Source organism: Cricetulus griseus, chromosome 4, assembly GCF_003668045.3.
Source record: "Cricetulus griseus strain 17A/GY chromosome 4, alternate assembly CriGri-PICRH-1.0, whole genome shotgun sequence".
Lineage (NCBI taxonomy): Eukaryota > Metazoa > Chordata > Mammalia > Rodentia > Cricetidae > Cricetulus > Cricetulus griseus.
Window position 1 is genome coordinate 60005476 of NC_048597.1, and position 22013 is coordinate 60027488.

Here is a 22013-nt window from a genome sequence, read left to right on the forward strand (position 1 = left end):
TTCACTGTGTGGCTAAACATGACCACAGAGAGGCAGCCAAGGGTTTCTAGTGGGTGGTATTTGCTGAGTGGTTCCTGCACGTGGGCAACACGTGGGCAATAATGAGCAAAGTCTTGGCTTCGGTGGGCTTCTGTTCTGGGATTAGAGGCAGATCAAGAAGCCAATACTGAAATTGCATGAATAAATAAAGAACTGCCTAACCAGGTTAGAAGTGAGATGTAGAGAGAACAGCTGTTCCTCTTTGGAGAAGCCTGAGAGTCAGGCATCCTGAGGTGGGACTCGGGACATGGGGAGGGTGACTATGACAGATCATGGAAATGAATGTTTGCCACAAAACGAGAAAATCTCCAACAGTCTGAAGCAAAAGTCTGGACATGATTAAGTGCAGAGCATATCTGTGGAGCCAGGAAAAGTTATTTATGCACGAAGTTGGACTATCGCTTGGAAGCTGATCTCACAGGGACTTGAACACTGAGCTCAGCATTATAGGGAATGGCACCCTCCCAGATCTGCTCTGAGGTGAGGAGCTGAAACTCTTCACTTCCTGCCACCTAGTGGACAGATTCTCAAGGTTCTAGGAGCATCTCCAACAATGCTGTGGCCCTAGCTGGGACTCTTTGCTTGAGTGAAGAGCAAAGGGGTCCAGACCAGCCTGGTGAAACCCACGGAAACAGCTGACCTGAACATCGGGGAACTCTTGCTCCCCAGACTGGAATGCCAGCATGGGACTGATCCAGACTTCAGGAACATGGGTTTCTGTAAGGAAACCTCGGAAATCTACGGGACCCCCTGTAGTAGTTCAGTACTTATCTCTAGCATAGGTGTGGACTTTGGGAGCTCATTCCATATAGAGGAATTCTCCCTGAGCCTAGGCCCTATCCCAAAGGACACAATAGACTCTGATGACACCCTATGGAAGGCCTCACCATCCAGGGAGAGCAGAAAGGATATGTGATAGGTAGGGTTTTAGTTGGGGGGTGGTGGTAGGGGAGGACGGGAGAGAGAAGGAAACTGGGATTGTCATGTAAGACAATCTTGTTTCTAATTCAAATAAAAAAGTTGAAAAAAAAGAAACCATAACCAAAACGAATTATTATGTGAATAACATGGTCATTGGGGTCTATAAGTAGGTAATGGATTCTAGAAGAAAAGATGCTATTTTCTTTGGTGATGTATCCACTAATTAAAATGCCCATGCTCTGATAAATAACCATCTACATATGTCAGGAAGAGTAGGAGGCAGATTTCTTGGGGGAAAGAAGGGTTTCAACAGAAGGACAGCCACAAAATTGGAACATGGGGTAGAAAATGACTAATGTTCCTTAAGTATATATGAGAAAATGTTTAAATTAATTAAATGTGACCTGAGCAAGTGGTAGCTTATGGACCTAAGTCTGACAGCTGGGAAATCAGCATAGGACTGAAACAGGCCCCCTGACCTTGGGTGTCAGTTAGGAGGCCTGGGCAGTCTATGGGGCCTCTGGCAGTGGCACCAGTCTTTATCCCTAGTGCACAAATGGATTTGGGAGCCCATTTCCTATAGAGGGTTACTCTCTCAGTCTAGATACACGAGGGAGGTCTTAGGCCATGCCCCAAATGATGTGACAGACTTTGATGATCCCCCATAGTAGGCCTGACTCTCCCTGGGGAGTAGAGGATGGGTGGCATGGGAGGTCAGTAGGGGACATAGGAGGATGAGAGAGAGAGGGAACTGGGATTGATATGTAAAATAAGACTGTTTCTAATTTAAATAAAAATTTGTATGTAAAAACTCAATATGAAAAAAAAAAGCCAAACTTTCAACCTACAAGCATTTCCTTTGGTTCAATTGGGCTAACTGCTGTGTGTGCACCCCGACTCTTTTTCTTCCCAGTCAGGATTGTTTGTGGCTGGGGAACAGTGCTGGAGCCAGGTTGTTCAGGTGGGGAGTTCAGTCTTTTTGACCTCATGATGGTAAGAAAGGAACATGCATTCTGTTTAATCAGGGAGAAGGTGGAATCAGACCTGATATTTCTGGGATTACTGATCTTAGAGAATCGATTGAAGGAAGAGACAAAGCCTGTCTTGGAAGAGCTCATCTCTGCCCGGATACGGACTGTGATGATCACAGGTATAGAGCAAAGTGAAAACAGGGGCATCTGGGGGACATACAGGGGTTGGATCACTTAGCAAATATTGCACCAATGCCAAGGTAGTATCAGATGTTGGCAATAAAAGGGCCAAGCTACTCAATAAGCTTCTATCACAGCGAGGCAAAAGAAAGCCAACTAATCAAGTAGTGTAACAAATGTTCTGAGGTATACAAACTGGGGTGGTCTGATGGCTGGCATGGAGATGTGGTCTATTACATGGGAGTCTGAAGCAGGATTATTGACACAAGTTTGAGGCCAGCCTTGTTAACACAGTGAGTTTCAGGCCATATCGAATGACAGAATGAGACTTGTCCAAGGAAAAAACAAAACCAAGCAAACAACAAACACACACCAAGAGGCTGGAGAGGTGGCTCAGCAGTTAGGGTACATGTTGCTCTTGGGAGCAACTGAACTAGGGTTCAGCTACCATCACCCACACAGCAGCTCACAACCATTGGTAACTCCATCTTCAGGGGTTCTGACTCTCTTCTGGCCTCCACAGGCACTGGGTATGCTCATACATATGTACAGGCAAATTCTCTCTCTCTCTCTCTCTCTCTCTCTCTCTCTCTCTCTCTCTCCACACACACACACACACACACACACACAATGAAACAAAAGAAAATCAAAACAAACAACAAAAAATACATAACAAAATAAAACCGACAAAACCCAGATAGAGCAGTCTGGTAAAGTATGGTTAAGTATGTCTGTCCATTTTCTCTGCATAAAGCACTTTAGAGAATCCTTTCTGAGTGACAGGACATTTGAAATAAGAGATGAGTAACAAGAAGATATGGGCCATGCAGAGATGATGGTTTTTAATGTCAAGTATACGGAGGAGGAGAATCTTAGTCAGTGTGGTCTATAAACTATGTTGACAGCTCATCAGTAATGGAATCTTTAATTCTGTAGAAAAGAACATGCTGTCATCTCGACTCTAATGCTAAGCCTCAGAACTCATAAACAAGGGGGTAATGGGAAGGGACCACTCCTGGGAAATATATGACATCACTTAATGAACATTCTTGAACTTTTTAATAAAGGAGACACTACAGGTGAAAAACTGGTTTCCTAATTCGTATTCCTTCTTTTGCTGTCACAGTACTTTAAACTCCACGGCATATATCATGGACATTCACCCTCTCCAAAGCATTCACTTCCTGGCATACCTCCTGAGTCCCAGTCTAAAGCTGGGGACTCTGGAATCCTTTTGTTTTGCTTGGTACTTACCCACTCCTGATTGGCTCCACAATCCGCAGCGCTGTGTGTGCTTTGCTTTCTTTCTTCTTTTCTTTTTTTCCTTGCTATTTTCTCCCTTTATTATTCAGTTTCATTTATTAGATATACTCAGGTTGATCTAGCTCTATTTCTTTGTCTTTCTGTTTTTCTTTCTTATTTTAGAAGCATGGGAGTATGCTTTTTTCCTTTCTAAGTCCCAGCTTGACTCCCAGGCCTTCCTGGGGGTAGCTTGCTACCATAAACATTTCCTTTATCTAGTAATCCTTGCTATTTTGAACACCATTATCACTTACATTAAACTTTGTCTTTGTTAGGGTCCATTTCTGTGATGAAACACCATGACCACAAAGCAAGTTGGGGAGGAAAGTGTTCATTCGGCTTGTACATCCATACCACAGTTCATCACTAAAGGAAGTCAGGACAGGGAAGGAACCTGGAGGCAGGAGCTGATGCAGAGGCAATGGAGGAGTGCTGCTTACTGGCTTACTCATCTTGGCTTGCTCAGCTGCTTTCTTATAGAACCCAGGACCACCAACCCAGCGGTGGCCTCATTCACATTGGGATGGACTCTCCTACATCAATCACTGACTAAGAGAATGCCCTGCAGGCTTGCCTACATCCTGATCCTATAGAGGCATTTTCTTAATTGAGATTGTCTCCTCCCAGATGACTTTAGCTTGTGTCAAGTTGACATAAAACTAGCCAGCACGCACATGTTCACAATTTATCTTCAGCCATTTTGGAAATGTGTGGATAAGGGCTGTTCACTCTCCACCTGGGTCTTTGGTTCCTCTTTCCCTTGTGTTGAAAATTCCACTCTGGTCTTCATTCATTTTTTATTTCTTCTTTGTTGGCCTTGGATGGATGGAGGGCATCATGTTTTCTGACTTCTCACAAATCCTTATAACATCTCCCTTTGTCCCCTGGCAGACAGTTCTGTTATGCCAAAGGCCTATAAGTGAATGCTGTTTTTATCTTTTTAGTTTTGTAAAGCATAATGCCAACCCATTATAGCAAACTCACTCTTCACCTACATAGAATATCAACTGTATATTCTCATATATTTTTCTTTCCCGCTTTTAAACTAATTTAGTCTGAAATATAGAACCTTTAATATGCTCTTCTCCCTGTGAAGAAAATATTCACTATTGTTCATTTAATTATTGACTTTGTTCTGTCTTCATTATATTTTTATTCTAGAATTTCTATTTTTTACATCGTAGGTCATTACAGGTCTGTGAAAGTCTCCTAGATCCATTCCATCAGTCTTTTTTACTGATTTTCTTACAACTGCTTTAGTTTTATAATTTTTCTGTCTTCTTTAAGGTTTGAGGAGGCGTCACTTGACCTCTGCAAATCACCATATAGTACTCAATAATGAACAATGACCATTACCTCCTTCAAATCACTGGTTGAGTTGAGAAGTGCTTAATGGTGTCTTAATATGGGTGTGGCTTTAGTGATACCCTGCTCCAGGCCTCACCCTGGTGCAGTATTTGAGTTCCCCTGGTGCTTTCAGTCTTCAAGACACCTGCTTCATCTGTCTCCAGCAGCTGCTGTACCTTGGCAGTCATATTGCTCTGTTGCGTCATTTCCTATCTAGCTGCTATGATTTACAGATTGTTACAGGTTTTGAAGTTTCTCTGCCATGCCTGAGCTGTTCATCCCACTCAGTAGGTCTTCTTTTGTCTTCCTGATTTTTATGATAAGTCTGTGGGTGGCCATTTAAAGCATCATTCTCTTGTGTACAATGCTCTCTTTTTCTCTGACAGCCTTTTTATTTTATCTTTGACTTCCAGCTGTGTGACTATCATATGTCTGGATGTAGTTCTCACAGAATTTAGTTCTCTGAGCTTCTTGAATTTATAGATTTAAGTGTCTTACAATCTCTGGGGAGATTTCTTCTATTATTTACACACACACACACACACACACACACACACACACACACACACACACACACACACAGGTTTCAATCTTTTTATCTTCTTATTGGTCTCAACTGACAAGAATTCAAGTCGTTTTTAATAACCCAAGCCTCTGTTCATTTAAAAAAGTGCTCTCTATTCTCCAATGTGTAATGACTCTTCATCTATTGAATGCATCTAGTGTATTAAGCACATCTAATAAATAAAAAACCTCAAGTGTTATATTTCTCATTTCTAAACTTATCCATTTTAACCATATATATTAATTGATGGAATATTTCCATTTGTTTTTATAAATGTTCACCATAACCATATCTTGATAGTCTACAACCTCCAAGGGCCCCTTTTTCCTGGCTATTTTAGCCAGAAAGACTGGGTTTTTCTTGTTTGTAGAAAACCAAGAACAGTTCAGGGTACACACTAGTATACATACATACTAAGATACATGCATAGCTACATACATACATACATACATATATACATACTAGGATACATTCAAACATACATAAAACATACATACATACATACATACACACTAGGATACATACATACATATATTCGTACACACTAGAATACATACTCAAGTCGGATACACTTGAGGAAAGAGGCAAATACTGAGAATCCCACCCCTTTTTAGTTTGCTTCTCCAAGTCTGATTCCCTTCCACAGTCTGTCTGCTTTTGTTTACTTTCCAAAGTCCTTGGGTAATTGCTTTTGTGGTTTTGTTTAGTTTTCAGTTATAATCAATGGGAGAGATAGATGGTACTGGACTTACTCTATTTCAACTAGAAGAGGAGCCACCAGATGTGGTATTAAACTAAAAGATTTCCTACACTTTCATAAAGATTATAACAATTAGCAGGAATATATTTTTCCTATAGGTTTTCCTTCTTACTTGCTGACAAAAACATGCTGGTTAGTTATGAAGTAATGTGATGAAAAAGAGCCAGAACCAGAAAAAATGGGTTATGGAATCCCAGGTCAGGCTTAGAAAGACCTTAGTAATACCTTCATGCCTAATGTAAGAAGTGAACCCTTAGCCTAGCTCTCCAAGTCCTGGTGTGGGCTCTTCATCGTCTTTGGATGTTCTTTCTTTACTCTAGGTGACAATCTTCAGACTGCAATAACAGTGGCCAGAAAGTCTGGGATGGTTTCTGAAGGCCAAAAAGTCATTCTTGTTGAGGCAAATGAAGCCACTGGTTCTTCATCAGCATCTATCTCTTGGGAATTAGTAGAAGAGAAGAAACATATTCCATTTGGGAATCAGGTACGCCTGAACACAGGCACTCTGCTGTACTAGCTGACTTGCTACACAGTGGTGGTAATAGTTGTGACTAGCACAGGTTATTGAGCCAACTCCAAGTCCATAAACTTGTGCAAATATGAACCCAACTATGTCAGTTTTCCACACTCTTCCTCCTGTTTCTAAGGTATAGGCATTCTTGGCTTCTGAAAGTAATAGTTCTTTTACTTTGAAAGAACACAGCAAGCAGAGCAGTGAGTTTAACTTCCCAAACATCCCCTTGCCTGTCAGCCACTCCTTGGGTTCAAAGGGGACTTAGCCCTTTGGGGAGACCTGTTGTGTGCACTGGATATTCAGACTATATCTTCAGGATAGGGAAAAATGTTCATTTATCTCTAGTCTTGTTAGTATTCTTTACATTGTGTCCTTATGGAGCAATATTAATTCTGTCAGAACCCCCCCCAACAAGTTCTCATTTCAAGGAGAGAGTTGTTAAGTTGTAGGGCTTTTGTATTTGACACTCCAAATGTGTGAAGTGCACTCATCTCTGGGACTCGCAGAGATCACATCAAGATGAGAACAGGACATGAGTAAGTGCTATTCTCTTATCCATCCGTGGCTGAGGAGTGTGAAGATCAGTCCAGCAAAGAGGCAGTAGTTCTCTGAGTGATCAGAGTGGAGTGAGACTTTCAAAGAGATACCCGAGCCAGGTGTTAGTGGCCCACACTTAGCCCCGTCCCAGATAGTTTCAAAATCTGAAAGAGATAAAATGCAACTAGAGTGTGGTGGTGGTGTAGCAATTGGGAGGCAGAGACAGGAGGATCTCTGTGAGTTCAAGGCCAGCCTGATCTACAAAGTGAGTTCCAGGATGGCCAGGGCTGTCACACAGAGAAACCCTGTCTTGAAAAACAGAGAGAGAGAGAGAGAGAGAGAGAGAGAGAGAGAGAGAGAGAGAGAGAGAGAGACTAACTTCAGTCCTTCCTGTCAGATATGCTGTGGTCTTAACCACTCGAGCAATCAGGAGAACATAAAACATTTACACCACACCTTACTTTGCAGGACAACTATATCAACATCACAGAAGAAGCCTCAGATAACGGCAGAGAAGGGACTTACCATTTTGCATTAAGTGGAAAATCCTTTAATGTTATAAGTCAACATTTCAGCAGCTTGTTGCCAAAGGTCAGTTTCAAGGAGGCAATGACTTTTCTGTGAGGATGATGAACATTTCACTTACATAGCACCATCCCAGATAGTTTCAAAATCTGAAATAGATAAAATGCAACTAGAGTGTGGTGGTGGTGCAGCACTTGGGAGGCAGAGGCAGGTGGATCTCTGATTTTGAGGCCAACCTGGTCTACAGAGCTAACTCCAGGACAGCTAGTGCTACACAGAAAAACCCTGTCTCAAAAAATAAACCAAAATAAAAGAAATATATAAGTAAAAAAATAAAATACAACTAGTTAGTTATACGAATTGCAAGAGAGGGAAATGTTTTTGCAAAGTTACAGTTATTTCTTATTTGACTTGAAAATAATAAACATGAGGAGTCAACTTTATACCAGCCCTAGGACTAAAGTGGCAGCATGTTGTCATGGCTAGGGCATTTAACAATTTAGTAGGAACCCAGCAGTAGGGCAGAAAGCTAGGCAAAGATAGGAAAGTGCCATTATGTTTGTGGTAGATGACTCCTGTTCTGAAAGGGCCAAACTTAAAGCTCTTTTACAAAGAATAATTTGTAATAGGGGTAAGTAACTCATTTGTAAACAAATAGACCTTGATGGAACACTGCACTGAGTTCACAGCCGCAGAAAGCAAGGAACACATTGATGTCATACAGAAGAATTTAAAGGGTGGAGAAGGGAACCAGTGCAGGACCACCCTCAAACCATCCATGTTCCAGGGCTCATTAAGTTTGGGATACCAGTTAATCTTCATAATTGGTCAAGTCCAGAGGCATGATTCGAGCACAGATTGTCTCTATCTTGCCACCTGGTGTTTTTCTGCTAGCTGGGAACAATTTTCTGGGAAGCAGTTGTGTTCTTGCCTTCTCCTGGGACTCTGCTCTATTTCTCTGTTGCAATTGTTCAGATTCCATTGCTTCAATTTTCCATGAAGCTCAATACTTTTCAGGATCATATTTCCATATAGCTAGGTTAAATTGCATAGGGCATTATTTTTATAAATAATTATGTTTTGTTTTCATTGAATTTAGTTGATAAAAAATCTCAATGTCCATCTTAAAATACTAAATAAATAAATAAATAAATAAATATTTTCTTGGGAACAAACTTTTTTTCCTATTCATGGACACGACCAGCTAAAGTTCTATTTTCAACTGTTTTATGTGTGACTTGCCATGATAAATAAATTTCCCTTTTCTTCCTCCCAGATACTGATCAATGGGACCATCTTTGCAAGAATGTCTCCAGGGCAAAAGTCAAGTCTAGTGGAAGAATTTCAGAAACTGGAGTAGGTTCTTTGCCTATGATGAAGTGATGGAAGTATGGTAGTCCTGGGGGATGGATGAGGCCCAGGGAGCTGTGTAGTTGGGTTAGGGCAGTGGTTATTACCCTGGGCAGATCACAGCCACTGAGGGAAACTTAGAAAAAGTAGTAGTATCAGTTCTACTTCAGTAATGCTACTGACTTGATTGTTCATATGGGGATAGAACACAGAGTTTTTGCAAAACTTCCCACACCAGTAATCATTGCACTTGAAATTGAGAATTGCTGAAGGGGGAAACATAGGGCCTTGAAAAGGTATGGTGGGAAATGAGACAGGAAAGATAAGCTGAGCCCAACCACTGAAAAATCAAGACTTTAGGCTTTATCATCACAATTATAACACGGAGAGGCTCATCAAACCCCTCATTACCAGAATATTACTTTGCTAAAGCATCTTTCTATCACATCATTAGGATGCTTCAACACCAAGGGTCTCCATTTGCAGATGAAATGAATGTCCAGTATTCATCCCTTGAACAACTTATTTCCTGCTAATGAAACCTCATGGTGGATCATATCAATGTGAATCCCCCCTCTAACTCCATCTTCCTAATGACGTGATTTAGTTTTTAAGGAAACTTCTCCACCCAGAAAGCCCTGCCTTCCTGTGGTTAAAAACCATGAAGGATTTCAGAATAAATGAGTTACCTTATAGCAGTGTAAAAGCAAAGTACATCATGTGCTGTGAGAGCTTGAACTAAGAAACCGACCATTCATAACCTTAGTCAACAGTTCTGGACAGAAGTATTCGTCAGACCTCAAAATGCCATACCAAAGCTGACTTCTGCTTTCTTTATTCAATTTTCGGCCCTGGCATTTCATTTCTCAGCCGAGTGACCACCGACAGGGTGCCTTTCCTCCAACAACTAGTGCTTGTGATTGCGACTTTACTAGTCACTTTCCAATCTGACATTTGAAGTTAAAAATGGCCACATGAGGAAATAAAACTCCAGACCTGGTTTCTAGATAAAAACTGTGACCTCCCAACTTTGTTGTCACTTTACATAGCTGTGATCACTACCATTTTTGTGGAGGGAAAAACTGTTGTCTAATCAGTGAAATGCTGTGTAAAACACTGGGAAGCCCCATGATGTGCACACATGGTTTCTCAATCCATTGTGTGAACCACACATTACTTTCACTAGTCTCTAAGGGGGAGTTTCCTTACGGTAAAAAGTTTAAACCCTTAAGTAAGGGTGGTTACCTTTTTGCCATTTTTTTATATTGAACTATACATTTTCTCCCATTCCCTTTTCCTTTTTCCCTCTCCCCTTCTATCCTCTCCCTGACGGCCCCATGCCCCCAATTTACTCAGGAGATCTTGTCTAATTCTCCTCTCTACTAGGCATATCTATGTATGTTTCTCTTATGGTTCTCTAGTTTTTCTGGGGATGTTGTCTGTAGGCTGGTTGTCCTTTGCTTTATGTCTAATATCCACTTATGAGTGAGTACATATTATATTTGTCTTTCTGGGTCTGGGTTATCTCAACTCAGGATGGCTTTTTTCTAGTTCCACAATGGTTACTTAACTAGAGAAATTAGCTTTATGAACAAACTAACTTTGATCTCCTCTACAATTCATGTTTCTCTTTTAGCTACTTCGTGGGAATGTGTGGTGATGGAGCCAATGACTGTGGGGTAAGTAGCTGTCAGTGTGTGGCTATAACTTCTCAAAAAGACTTGGCATGGATTTTATTTTCATGGCTGGATTAAACCAACACTAAGGACCTGGGAAGACTTTGATCAAAGTCACAAAATATTCAGTGGCTACTATATGCTAAGTAAGGTAGAGCTTGGTTTGCAGTTCTTTCTTCCTTGTGTAGTTGTCCTAGTGACCCTTCCTCCAGGGCCACCTCCTTCTTAGATGGCAGACAGGGGATCCGGTTGGGGATCACAGGTTACTTTGTGCCCTTCTTTAAGGTGTGTGTACATAGATAATAAACTGACTCTACTTTCAGGCTTTGAAAATGGCTCATGTGGGCATCTCTCTGTCAGAGCAAGAGGCATCAGTGGCCTCCCCTTTTACGTCCAAAACTCCAAGCATCGAATGCGTGCCTCATCTCATCAAGTAAGCAGTCACTTACCCCAATCTTGTTCTGTCTTTTGACGTTTGTGTGCAGATAACACTATTCTGGGGAAGTGGGAGAGCTGTGTGCTGAGAGGTTCTTTTTGTAAAAATCTGCCTAGCAGACTTCAAAGCAGTTATAAATAACACGGGGAACCAGAGAGCAATGCTGTTTCCAGTGAAAGCCAATGGTTGGGCCATTTTTTTTAAAGGGTTGTTATTGCTTTGAATTACACTAGCAATTATTAATTTAGATGCTTTGTCCTGGGATATTGGGAAACCCACTTGGTTTCCTTCCTTCTTGGCTCCTTGTGTTTCCTTGAGGTACACTTTTCATCCCCAGTTTTAAAATTCTTTATTACTCTTTGGTGCTCCCACTAAATTTGCCTTGGTCCTATGGTTTTTAATGCTGGTACATTTGGCTTGGATGATAGAAACAACATTGTGGTCAATCTTTGTCATCACAGCTAGCATGTGTTTATTATTTAAAATGTATTTGATAGTCTATTATACTTAAAAAATTGTCTGCAGATGGAGACATGACTGGTATTTCTTTTGTAAGTAAATAAACCAATAGTCAGAGAACATGTGTGATATGCCTGTGCTTAGAGACCAAAGAGGGCTGAAGATGATATCTTTTATCTACTATTATACTTTTTTTCTGCTGTATTAGTGTAATGACTTGGCTGGCTTCCTTTATTTAAGATATTCCTCCATGAACTTGAGTAGGGTTTGTTGAATGGGAACTTAGTGCCAGGACTTAAGGGAAATCATCAAAGACCAACTTTTAGAGATTCCTCTGTAAGTTGGCTATTAGAAAATGGGGTAATATAAAAGGTCATAATGTGGCTGGGAAAGAGAACTGGCTGCTTTAGACTGTCTTGAGGAGGTGAGAAACTGGAAGAATTACCTCCCAGGAAAACCTCACTTGAGGAGGTGAGAAACTGGAAAAAAATACCTCTTGGGCAGAGCTAATGACAGTAGTAGGATCTAGTGTGATGATCATGTCTTTAACTCATAGGAAGTTATTACACAAATCATGAATAAACTAAAGTCCACTGCCACCTCCATTTAAAATATCAGGAAATGGTAAATTCCATGTTTTTTTTTTTTTTTTTTTTTTTTGCTGGAATGTGTTATTTTTTTCAACACCAGCCAACAATGACACAAAGAAGCATGGCCGTTGTGTTCAGTCTATTTAAATATGATGCACCGGTGATTCGAGTGTACACATTACTTTTAGTTTCGTTTTAGGAAAAGTTAGAATTACCGAGGTGAAGTTTGGACCAAATGTTTGCCAGACTCCTGAAGCACCTGCTTGAAAATGCTCCCAGAGCTTATTATTTATTTCCCTTAGTTCACAGATGCAGAAACTGAGATGGGGGAATGACGTTCCAAATCACATTAGCATGTGCCTGTGAGGTCCCAGGTCTCCTGGCTCCGAGTTCAGGAGCTGAAGCAATTCCATGCATAATGTGATGAAAGCAACTGTAAACCAGTCCATTGCCAGGTCAAGGCTACAGACACTGTCCCAGAAAGTGCTCTTTCCTGAACAGCCAGTCGTTTAGCTCCCCTTGGCTCAAGGCTGGCCAGGGTTTGAGATGAGCTATCCTGTAACCAGATGTCTGGCTTCTGATCTGTTTTGTTGTTGTTCTAAGCCTAGATGAAAAAGCGCAAACTAGCACCCAGTTTCTCTCCATCATTTACCTCATCCCCTTTCATTCCTTTTCTCACACAGGGAAGGCCGTGCTGCTCTCGTTACATCCTTTTGCATGTTTAAGTACATGGCCCTGTACAGCATGATTCAGTATGTTGGTGTTCTGCTGCTCTACTGGGTATGACCTGGGATGAAGCCTCGTTTAGTGAGAACTAAAGCAAGTAGTTGTTCACTCAGTGAAAATAGGATGTTGGTGCATCAAGGGGCCTTCTAGAAGTGTCCTCAAGAGCTTACAAATAAATCAGGACTAGACAGACATGTAGGGCAAAGCTGTGAGTTTCTGATATAGAAATAGGCCATCGGGTGGTAACTGGAGAACAGAACTGAATTTCATGTTTATTTTCCCTGATGCTTTTGCCTGTGTGGAACAGGTATCTGCTTTCCCAATCCCACTCATTGTAGAGTAGATTCTAATACCAAAGTAGTGCTTAATAACTGGTGGTGTTCTAGCTTCATTCTCTGTTACCGTGATAAAATATGGACGAAAGGCAACTTAGGGGAGGAAAGGGTTTGTTTGGCAGAAACCAACAGAGGAACACTGCTTACTGGCTTGATTCCCTTGGCTTGCTCAGGTCCTTTATTTACATAGCCTAATCCCACCTGCCCAGGGATAGCACAACCCACAGAAGGCTCCTCTATCAATTAACAATCAAGGAAACATCCCACTGTAGCAGATCCACAGGCTAATCAGATGGAGGTAATTTTTCACTTGAGGCTCCCTTTCCCAGGTATGTCAAGTTGAAAACCAACATTAGTCATCCATGCAGGCGTTCCTGAATATCGATGCTTTACAATTTCAGGGGTGTAAATATCAAGCTACCCACTTGGTACCCCTGAATGTGAATGGGGAAGAAACATACAATAGCAGCAGACACTTACGTACCACCTAGATATGGGAGCTGTAAATACCCTGAGAGCATAGATAATAGAAAAACAAGTGGAGGAAAATAAATAGGCAGTACCAAGCTTTGTATATACCCTAGGTTCAATTTAGTACAATTAATTTAGTGGTATGTTTGCTCGATTTAAGTGTTTAACTACTAGAGGTTAACATTCATGAAAACTCAGCAATTGACTTTCAAGGGTAAATAAGCTAGCAGAGATCTCATTCCTAAATACACAGGTCTGAAAAATCAGCAAGTTATGATATTAAAAAAATGTGTATCATGTGGTGGCTCTTATTATTTAACAGGTATAAAAGGAGAATTCACTATTGTTTGTGAATTCAATATGTGTGCTCACTCTCCATAGTAATTCCAAGGAAGGGGACTGTCACTGCAGATGAGCCATCTGGGCTCCTCTTGCCTTTGTGTCTGCTTTCTCCTAGCTCTTAGTCTCATTGCTTTCAGATAGGTTTTCAGACTCTCTGATGAGGGATCTAGAGGTTAAGAGCTAGTAGGAATTTGATCCTATTTCAGAATGCTTTATTTATTATTTTGGTATAGTGTATTAACTTTAAAAGTATAATTCAATATGGCATACTATGATGCCTTTTCCACTCCTCTGAGAGCAGGGAAGCAACATTCCTGAACTCAGAGGCTTGGCCACTCTTTGGCAAGAATAGTGAGACAATTCATTAAAAACATGTAGCATCTCACCTAGCAGTGCCCAAGGTACACGCCGTGAATTCAGTCACTCTAACTTTCCCTTAGTGAAAACTGTGTAAGGCCACTAAACTGCTGGCACATATGACTATTGAGGACACATGGTTTATTGTGCTGGGCCACATCCACCTTTTTCTGCTGGTCGTCAGAAAAGGGAAGAGATGGATCTAGCAGGTGTTCCCAGCTACACTGGGTAGCACTGATACCGGGGACCTCACCTGGGATGCACACACAGGAGGCTCTCCTAGAGTAAGAGGGTCTCACAGAATGGGGGAGCCCCCATGCCCTCCCCACTCCCAACCACTATCACTCACCATCCCAAATAGGCCCAAGACCATGCTATGCCCCCGGTAAGCTGCTTGAAAAATTAAAGTTGTCGGGAGACACTTAATGCAATTCTTGTTAAATTTCATCTATAAGCTTTTAAAATTCTCTTCTTTTTCAATCCACTTTCCTTTTTGTTTCCAGGAGACAAACAGCCTTTCAAATTACCAGTTTCTATTCCAGGATCTGGCCATCACAACTCTTATTGGCGTAACAAGTAAGAACTTTAAAACTTTCTTCCTGGAGTTGCTTCCCCTGCTTCCCTCTCTCCACCCCAGGAAGGTTTGCCTGTCGAAGGCAGCAGCAGGAATGTATGGCTTAGTCCTGGAGGCAGGGGTGGGGCCACAGAGTGCTCAATTCTATTAAAAGAAGACATTAACAAAGGGAAAAACTGGCTTTGTGCCTTTTCCACAAAACAGGGAGCTTCTATAAATGGACTCCAATCAATTAGAGTGAAAAAGCACCTTGGAAATAGGAACTGACTTAGTTTGCTTTAGGTGTAGGTGTAGCTGAAATGCTCTCCACTTGTAGAGCTGAATGGCTTTGCTCTTTCTGTCCTCCAAATTGTAGCCGCTCAGCATGGAAAGTGGCACTTACGGGCAATTCTGCCATTGTAGGACTCCTACTTCCTACCTTTCTAATGAGTATGTGGATTGTCTCCTACATGGGTGAAAATTTCAATTTATGAATTCATTTTTCAAGCTATTTTAGGTTTGCAGCAAAGTTGAGACAAGTTTGTTCCTTTCCCAGAGTGTACACAGCTGCCCCTATTGTCAACCTCACCCTGTCCCCAAGAGAGGCACATTAGCTGTGATTGCCTTCCATGCGTCAAAACATTATGATCCCTCCAAAGCTCATGGTTGACATTGGGCTTAACTTAGTCTTCAACTCTATTGCATATGCCAGGAGACAGATACCTATCATTGTACTACCAGACACAATGCTTACCCTCAAATGTTGTATGCTCTATTTGTTCTCCCCTCTCCAAAGCTGCTGACAGTCACTGTAATCTTTTAACTGTCTCTACACTTTTCCAGAAACTTCTGCAGGTGGAATTATGTAGTCAGTAGTCCTTCCAGATCAGCCTCTTTTTTTTTTGTTTGTTTTGTTTTGTTTTTTTGAGACAGGGTTTCTCTGTGTCGCTTTGGAGCCTATCCTGGCACTCTCTCTGGAGTGGAGAGGCTGGCCTCGTATCTCTGCCTCCCGAGTGCTGGGATTAAAGGTGTGTGCCACCAACGCCCGGCCCAGATTAGGCTCTTTTGTACAGTAATGCTGTATATCTGAGGTTTCTACACACTTTGCATAGCTTGACGTTCACTTCTTTTGCAGACTGAATGACATTCTGTGGTCTCTGGGTCACAGTTCATTTCTTCAGTTACCTACTGAAGGGCATCTTGGTGCTTTCAAGTTTTGACAGTTTAGGAATAAAACTGCTTTGAACCTCTGTGTGCAGAGTTTCATGTGAACACAAAATTTCAATTCCACTGCCCACTTCCATTTGCAAGTCCAACCCCTTATGAGCCATCCCAGGTACCAGTGTCTGGGAGGGTGCATGTGACCAACTCACTACAAAGGTACAGATGTTTTGTTGACTCTCTTTCACACGTGCTGTTACCCTGCTTTCATTCTTTTTTTCTTCCATGATTTTAACAGTTTTCATGACAATTCATTCTAAAAACATGTTCAGAAATACAAAAGAACACGCTCAGGTGGAGCAACTGATAACTCTCCTTCACCTGCTACCCACTGTTTGCTGCTGCTGAAGTGTTCCTTGTCTTCCTGCTGTCAATAGCAATAGCCACTTCTCCGTGAGCACTGGACTCTCAACACCATAGTGCTCTTTCCTCAAAAGATTTCCTTCTTTTCTCTTTAGTGATGCCACACTCTGATGAATTCATCTGTCACCTAAGTGACACAACTTCCAACTCTTTCCTTTTTTTTTTTTTTTTTAAATCTCGGTGAACCTTGTTCTCATAGCATCTTGTCTTCAGTCTGCACTCTTGCTTTAAGGGATGGCTACTAGTCACATGACTTTAAAGTCATCTTGTGTGATGAATCCCCAGTTTATATCTACGGATGAGATGATTATCTGGAGCTTTGGAATAAAGCACTCAGATTTCCATATTTAATAAGGCCCACACATGACATACTCCAGCCCAGCTCTGAATTCTGCCAGACCTAATTATGTGAACTTACCGAGTAGCTTGTTTGTACTGCTTAATGTTCCAGGCCTTTGGGCAGTCTCTGAGATAACATTGCTACCTTCTTGCTTGTTCAAATTAAAAACCTTTCTTTTCCTCTGTCTTTTGTTCCTCCTCTTGAGCCTAGATTTCTCCTCCTATTTATTGTCTCTACCTGCCAGCCCCGCCTATCCTTTCTCTGCTCAGCTATTGGCCATTCAGCTCTTTATTAGACCAATCAGGTGCCTTAGGCAGGCAAGGTGAAACAAATGCAACACATCCTTACCTCATTAAACAAATGCAGCATAAGCAAAAGTAACACACCTTTACACAGTTAAAGTAATATTCCACAGCATAAACAAATGTAACACATCTTTACACAGTTAAAGTAATATTCCACAGCAGAAACAAATGTAACACATCTTTATACAGTTAAAATAATATTCCACAATTGTGGATGAGACCAGCTTTGCATTTATAAGTGATCTGGCTTTCACATTTGCTGCCAACCTCATTTGCCCTTTTAAAAAAGTTACATGCAGCTGGGCGTTGGTGGCGCACGCCTTTAATCCCAGCACTCGGGAGGCAGAGGCAGGCGGATATCTGTGAGTTCGAGGCCGGTCTGGTTTCCAGAGCGAGTGCCAGGATAGGCTCCAAAGCTACACAGAGAAACCCTGTCTTGAAAAACCAAAAAAAAAAAGTTACATGCAGAGTTACAGGTTGCCCTATAGTATTTCTATACAAACTGTCTTCAGTTGCTACATTTATATGATACTAAGATTCTTTTGTTAAAAATGTATTTTATTTTAATTTGGGTAAACCTTTTTATTGCAAAAATTTTACAAATTTTTTCAAGAAATTATTTTTTATTAGTTCAAATTAGAAACAAGCCTGCTTCACATATCAATCCCTGCTCCCTATCCCTCCCCTCCTCCTCCACCCACCATCAACACCCTACCCCATGCCCCCTCTGCTCCCCAGGAGGGTAAGGACCTCCATGGGGGATTCTCCAAAGTCTGTCATATCATCCTGGTCAGGGTCTAGGCCCTCCCCTATGTATCCAGGCTGAGAGAGCATCCCTCCACATGGGATGGGCTCCCAAAGTCCTTTCTTACTCCAGGGATAAATACTGGTCTACTACTAGAGGCCCCACAGAGTGCCAAGGCCTCCTCACTGTCATCCATGTTCAGGGGTCTGGAACAGTCCCATGCTGGCCTATATGTCCTTGTATGAATTGCATTCTTTGGGTATATGCCCAAGAGAGGAATTGCTGGATCTTGAGGTAGACTGATTCCCATTTTCGTGAGAAACCACCATACTGATTTCCAAAGTGGTTGTACAAGTTTGCACTCCCACCAGCAATGGAGGAGTATTCCTTTTTCTCCACATCCTCTCCAGCATAGTCTGTCATTGGTGCTTTGGATTTTAGCCATTCTGGCTGGTATAAGATGGCATCTCAGAGTTGTTTTGAGTTGCATTTCCCTGATGGCTAAGGATGTTGAGCACTTTCTTAAGTGTCTTTCAGCCATTTTAGATTCCTCTGTTGAGAATTCTTTATTCAGTTCTGCACCCCACTTTTTAATTTCATTGTTGGTGTTTTTTTTGTTTTGTTTTGTTTTTTGTTTTGTTTTTGGATAGCTTCTTGAGTTCATTGTGTATTTTGGAGATCAGCCCTCTGTTAGATGTGGGGTTGTTGAAGATCTTTTTCATTTTGTGGGTTGTTGTTTTGTCTTGCTGACTCTGTCCTTTGCCTTACAGAAGCTGCTCAGTTTCAGGAGGTCCCAATTATTAATTGTCTATCTCAATGTATGTCTGTGCTATTGGTGTTATGTTCAGGGAGTGGTCTCCTGTACCAATCCATTCAAGGTGCCTTCCACTTTCTCTTCTAAGAGGTTCAGTGTGGATGGATTTATGTTGAGGTCTTTGATCCATTTGGACTTAAGTTTTGTGCATGGTGATAGATATGGATCTATCTGCAATCTTCTACATGTCCGAATCCAGTTATGCCAGCACCATTTGTTGAAGATGCTTTCTTTTTTCCATTGTATAAAAATCAGGTGTTAGTAGGTGTGTGGGTTAATATCAGGGTTTTCAATTCTATTCCATTTGTCTGTCTACTTTTGTGCCAATACCAAGCTGTTTTCAGGACTATTAAAAGAATCTGTGCAACCTTCATCACCACTGTTCTCAAAACAGATACCTTACCCACCCAGCAAGCACTCCCAACTCTCCAAACTGTGGTGACTTCTCCTCTACTTTTTATTTGAGTTAATTTGCCTAATTCACATATTTTATATACACGAAGTGATATAGTTTGTCCCTTGGTTTCTGTGTCTTTCACTTAACAAGATGTTTTCAAGGTTCCTTTCATTTTGCATCATGAATCAGAACTTCTTTCTATATTAAAGACAAATATTATTCAGTGGATATGTATCCCATATCTATATCTCTCTATATATTCCCATTTTCCTGTTACTTTGGTGATGCTTTCCTTATCGTGGCTATTGTGAACAGCGTTACAATGGAAATGTGCATAAAGAATCTGTTTGAGTTTCTTTTCAGCTCTATAAGTAAAGAACAGAATTTATGTATGTGACTACTACATATTTGAGTCTTCAAGGAAATACCAAACTATTTTCCTAGAGACTGTATCATTTTCAATTTTCACTAGCAATGGATGAGAGTTCTAGTTTCTTAGCAGCCTCAATAAAAATTTAGTATGTAATTTTGAAAAAGTAATTTTATCCATAGTTTAGCGATCGTTTAATTTTTCTGAGAATTTTATACATGAATGAGTACTATGTTTACATCATTACATCATGAGTACTATGTTTACATCATTTCTACCCCTCTTTTCCCCATCCCAACTCTCCTATGCCACCCCCACTCCTTTTAAAATTCATGACCTCTTCTTAACTTATTGTTGTTACATACACATATAGTAATTCAGCCTTTTGCTTCTAGGCTTGACTATAAAAGTATAAAGCTGTTTCTCCTATTATACATATTGTCTTTTGACCTTAAAAATTAAAGTCACATTTTATTTAGAGAGAGAGAATGTGTGCCTGTGTGTCTCTGTGTGTGTCTCTCTCTGTGTATCTATGTGTGTCTGTGTCTGTGTATGTGTGTATATACACATGTGTACCATGGTACATATGAAGAAGCCAATGGACAGCTTGTGAGAATCAGTATTTTCCTTTCACCACGTGGGCCCCAGGAATTGAACTCAGGTTTTCTGAGTTCATCAAGTCACTTTACCTAATGAGCCATTTTTCCAGTTCTCACTATTCTTATATTTTTTTTCATGAGCTAAGGTTTTGATAAGCAGCCCAGGATGACCTCAACTTGAAGAATCAGGAGTCTTTCTCTGTTACCCTCTTCTTTACTCTCTGAGACAGGGTCTGTAAACTGAAGCTTACTGTTTTGACTAGGTCAACCCCTATGACTCCTTCTCTCTGCCTCCCAGTGCATACATAGCCATGCTCAACTATGTATATGAGTGTTAAGGATTTGAACCAAAGTCATCTTATTTTAACAGCAAGTGCTATTCCACATCAAACTAGCCAACTACTCCCTTAATAATTCCTTTTACATCATTTATTGTATTTTTATATGATATTATGCCTTTTGGTTTCTTTTAATAATTTCTATAGTTGTTGTCAAATATTTTTCCTTGTGTGTAACTTCTTTTGAATAGTTTTCATGTATCTGTTATAAGGCAAAGGTTTTAATTTTGATAATACTCAGTTTATTGATTTTACTCTTTTTGGGGATTATACTGTTGATTTCAAGTAAAAACTGTATTTTTGGTTGTGAGCCTAGCCTTTAACAGCTGAGCTGTCCCTCCAGCCCTCAAGTAAAAACTATAATTACTAAATGTTTTCTTTAAAAAACTATATTTTACATTATTAAACTATTGTCTATTTTGAGTTAAATTTGCATAATATGTTTTATTCTAAAGCTCTTTTTTGACTTCTGTTTTTTTTTAAATCTTAAACCAGTGAATATGCAGTTTTACCTTAATTTGAAATGGCTGTTCTTCCCCTATTGATATATTTTTGCGCCTTTGTCAGAACTGTGTTGAATTATTTTGTGCATCTGTTTCTGGTTTTCTATCCCACCCCCACTTTTAATTATTGTAGCTGTATAGTAACTCAATACCAGGTGAAAAATTCATTTTACTTTATATTTTTCTAAACTGTTTTAGTATTGTATGCCCTTTCTTTCCATGCAAATTTTATAATAAACTTGTCTGCATGTGCAGAAAAAAATAATTCCTATAGTTTTCTTGACAGTCTCATTTCATTTCACCACCACTCTCCTTAATTTTTTTGTTCATGTTGTTAAAAAGCATTTAGTTCTTTTTAAAATAACATTTTCATGTGTTTTTATCTTATGTATATGGATGTTGCCTGTATAACATCTGTGCACCATGTGTGTGCAGTGCCTTCAGATGCCAGAAGAAGGCATCGGGTCCCCTAAAACTGGAGTTACATGTGGTTGTGAGCTACCATGAGGATGCTGGGTCTTGAACTTGGGTCCTCAGGAAGGACAGCCAATGCTGTTAACCACCAAGCCATCTCTCCAGCCCTTTCATTTAGTTTTTAAGAATATTTACAACAGCTATTAAAAAGTTTTTGCATGTGAAATCTAATATGTGTGGTTCTTCAGCAGTGATTTCTTTTAAGCATTTTTGTATATATAGTAACTTTGGATATAAGATTAACCTGCTTTTCTAGGTTGGATAGTTTTGTTTTGCTATTGGTTGAAAGCTATAGTCATCAATTTATTACTGAGTTCCCCAAGTTGCATTTGCAAACTCATACCACTGTAATGAGTAGCCACTGATCCCTGTTTCTTTAGCTCATGTTTTGACAGAAATGTCCTTGAACTCTAGCAGTTAAATAAATGAGCAGACCAGCTTTCTCAGCTTTTGCAGATTGGTTCCTGCTGGCATGTGTACTTAACACGTGACAGATCCACACTGACTCTAGAGACCACACAGAGTCATGAGCTTTGGGTTTGTAAGTGTAAACCAAGCATCAAGCATGTGTCTAGCTTTTTATCCCAC

The 22013-nt window shown here is 40.5% G+C and overlaps 1 protein-coding gene across 2 annotated transcripts in view; it reads left to right on the forward strand.

The window, feature by feature from the left end:
• The window catches only part of Atp13a4 (ATPase 13A4), a 122985-nt gene that overhangs the window by 86570 nt on the left and 14402 nt on the right, over positions 1–22013 (forward strand). For both annotated transcript variants that reach the window (XM_027412923.2, XM_035444663.1), the window contains exons 18-25: positions 1986–2110; positions 6406–6569; positions 7605–7727; positions 8938–9017; positions 10648–10690; positions 11011–11120; positions 12856–12952; positions 14907–14979. In XM_027412923.2, coding sequence (XP_027268724.1) covers positions 1986–2110; positions 6406–6569; positions 7605–7727; positions 8938–9017; positions 10648–10690; positions 11011–11120; positions 12856–12952; positions 14907–14979 — 815 coding nt within the window. The remainder of the gene's footprint in view (positions 1–1985; positions 2111–6405; positions 6570–7604; positions 7728–8937; positions 9018–10647; positions 10691–11010; positions 11121–12855; positions 12953–14906; positions 14980–22013) is intronic.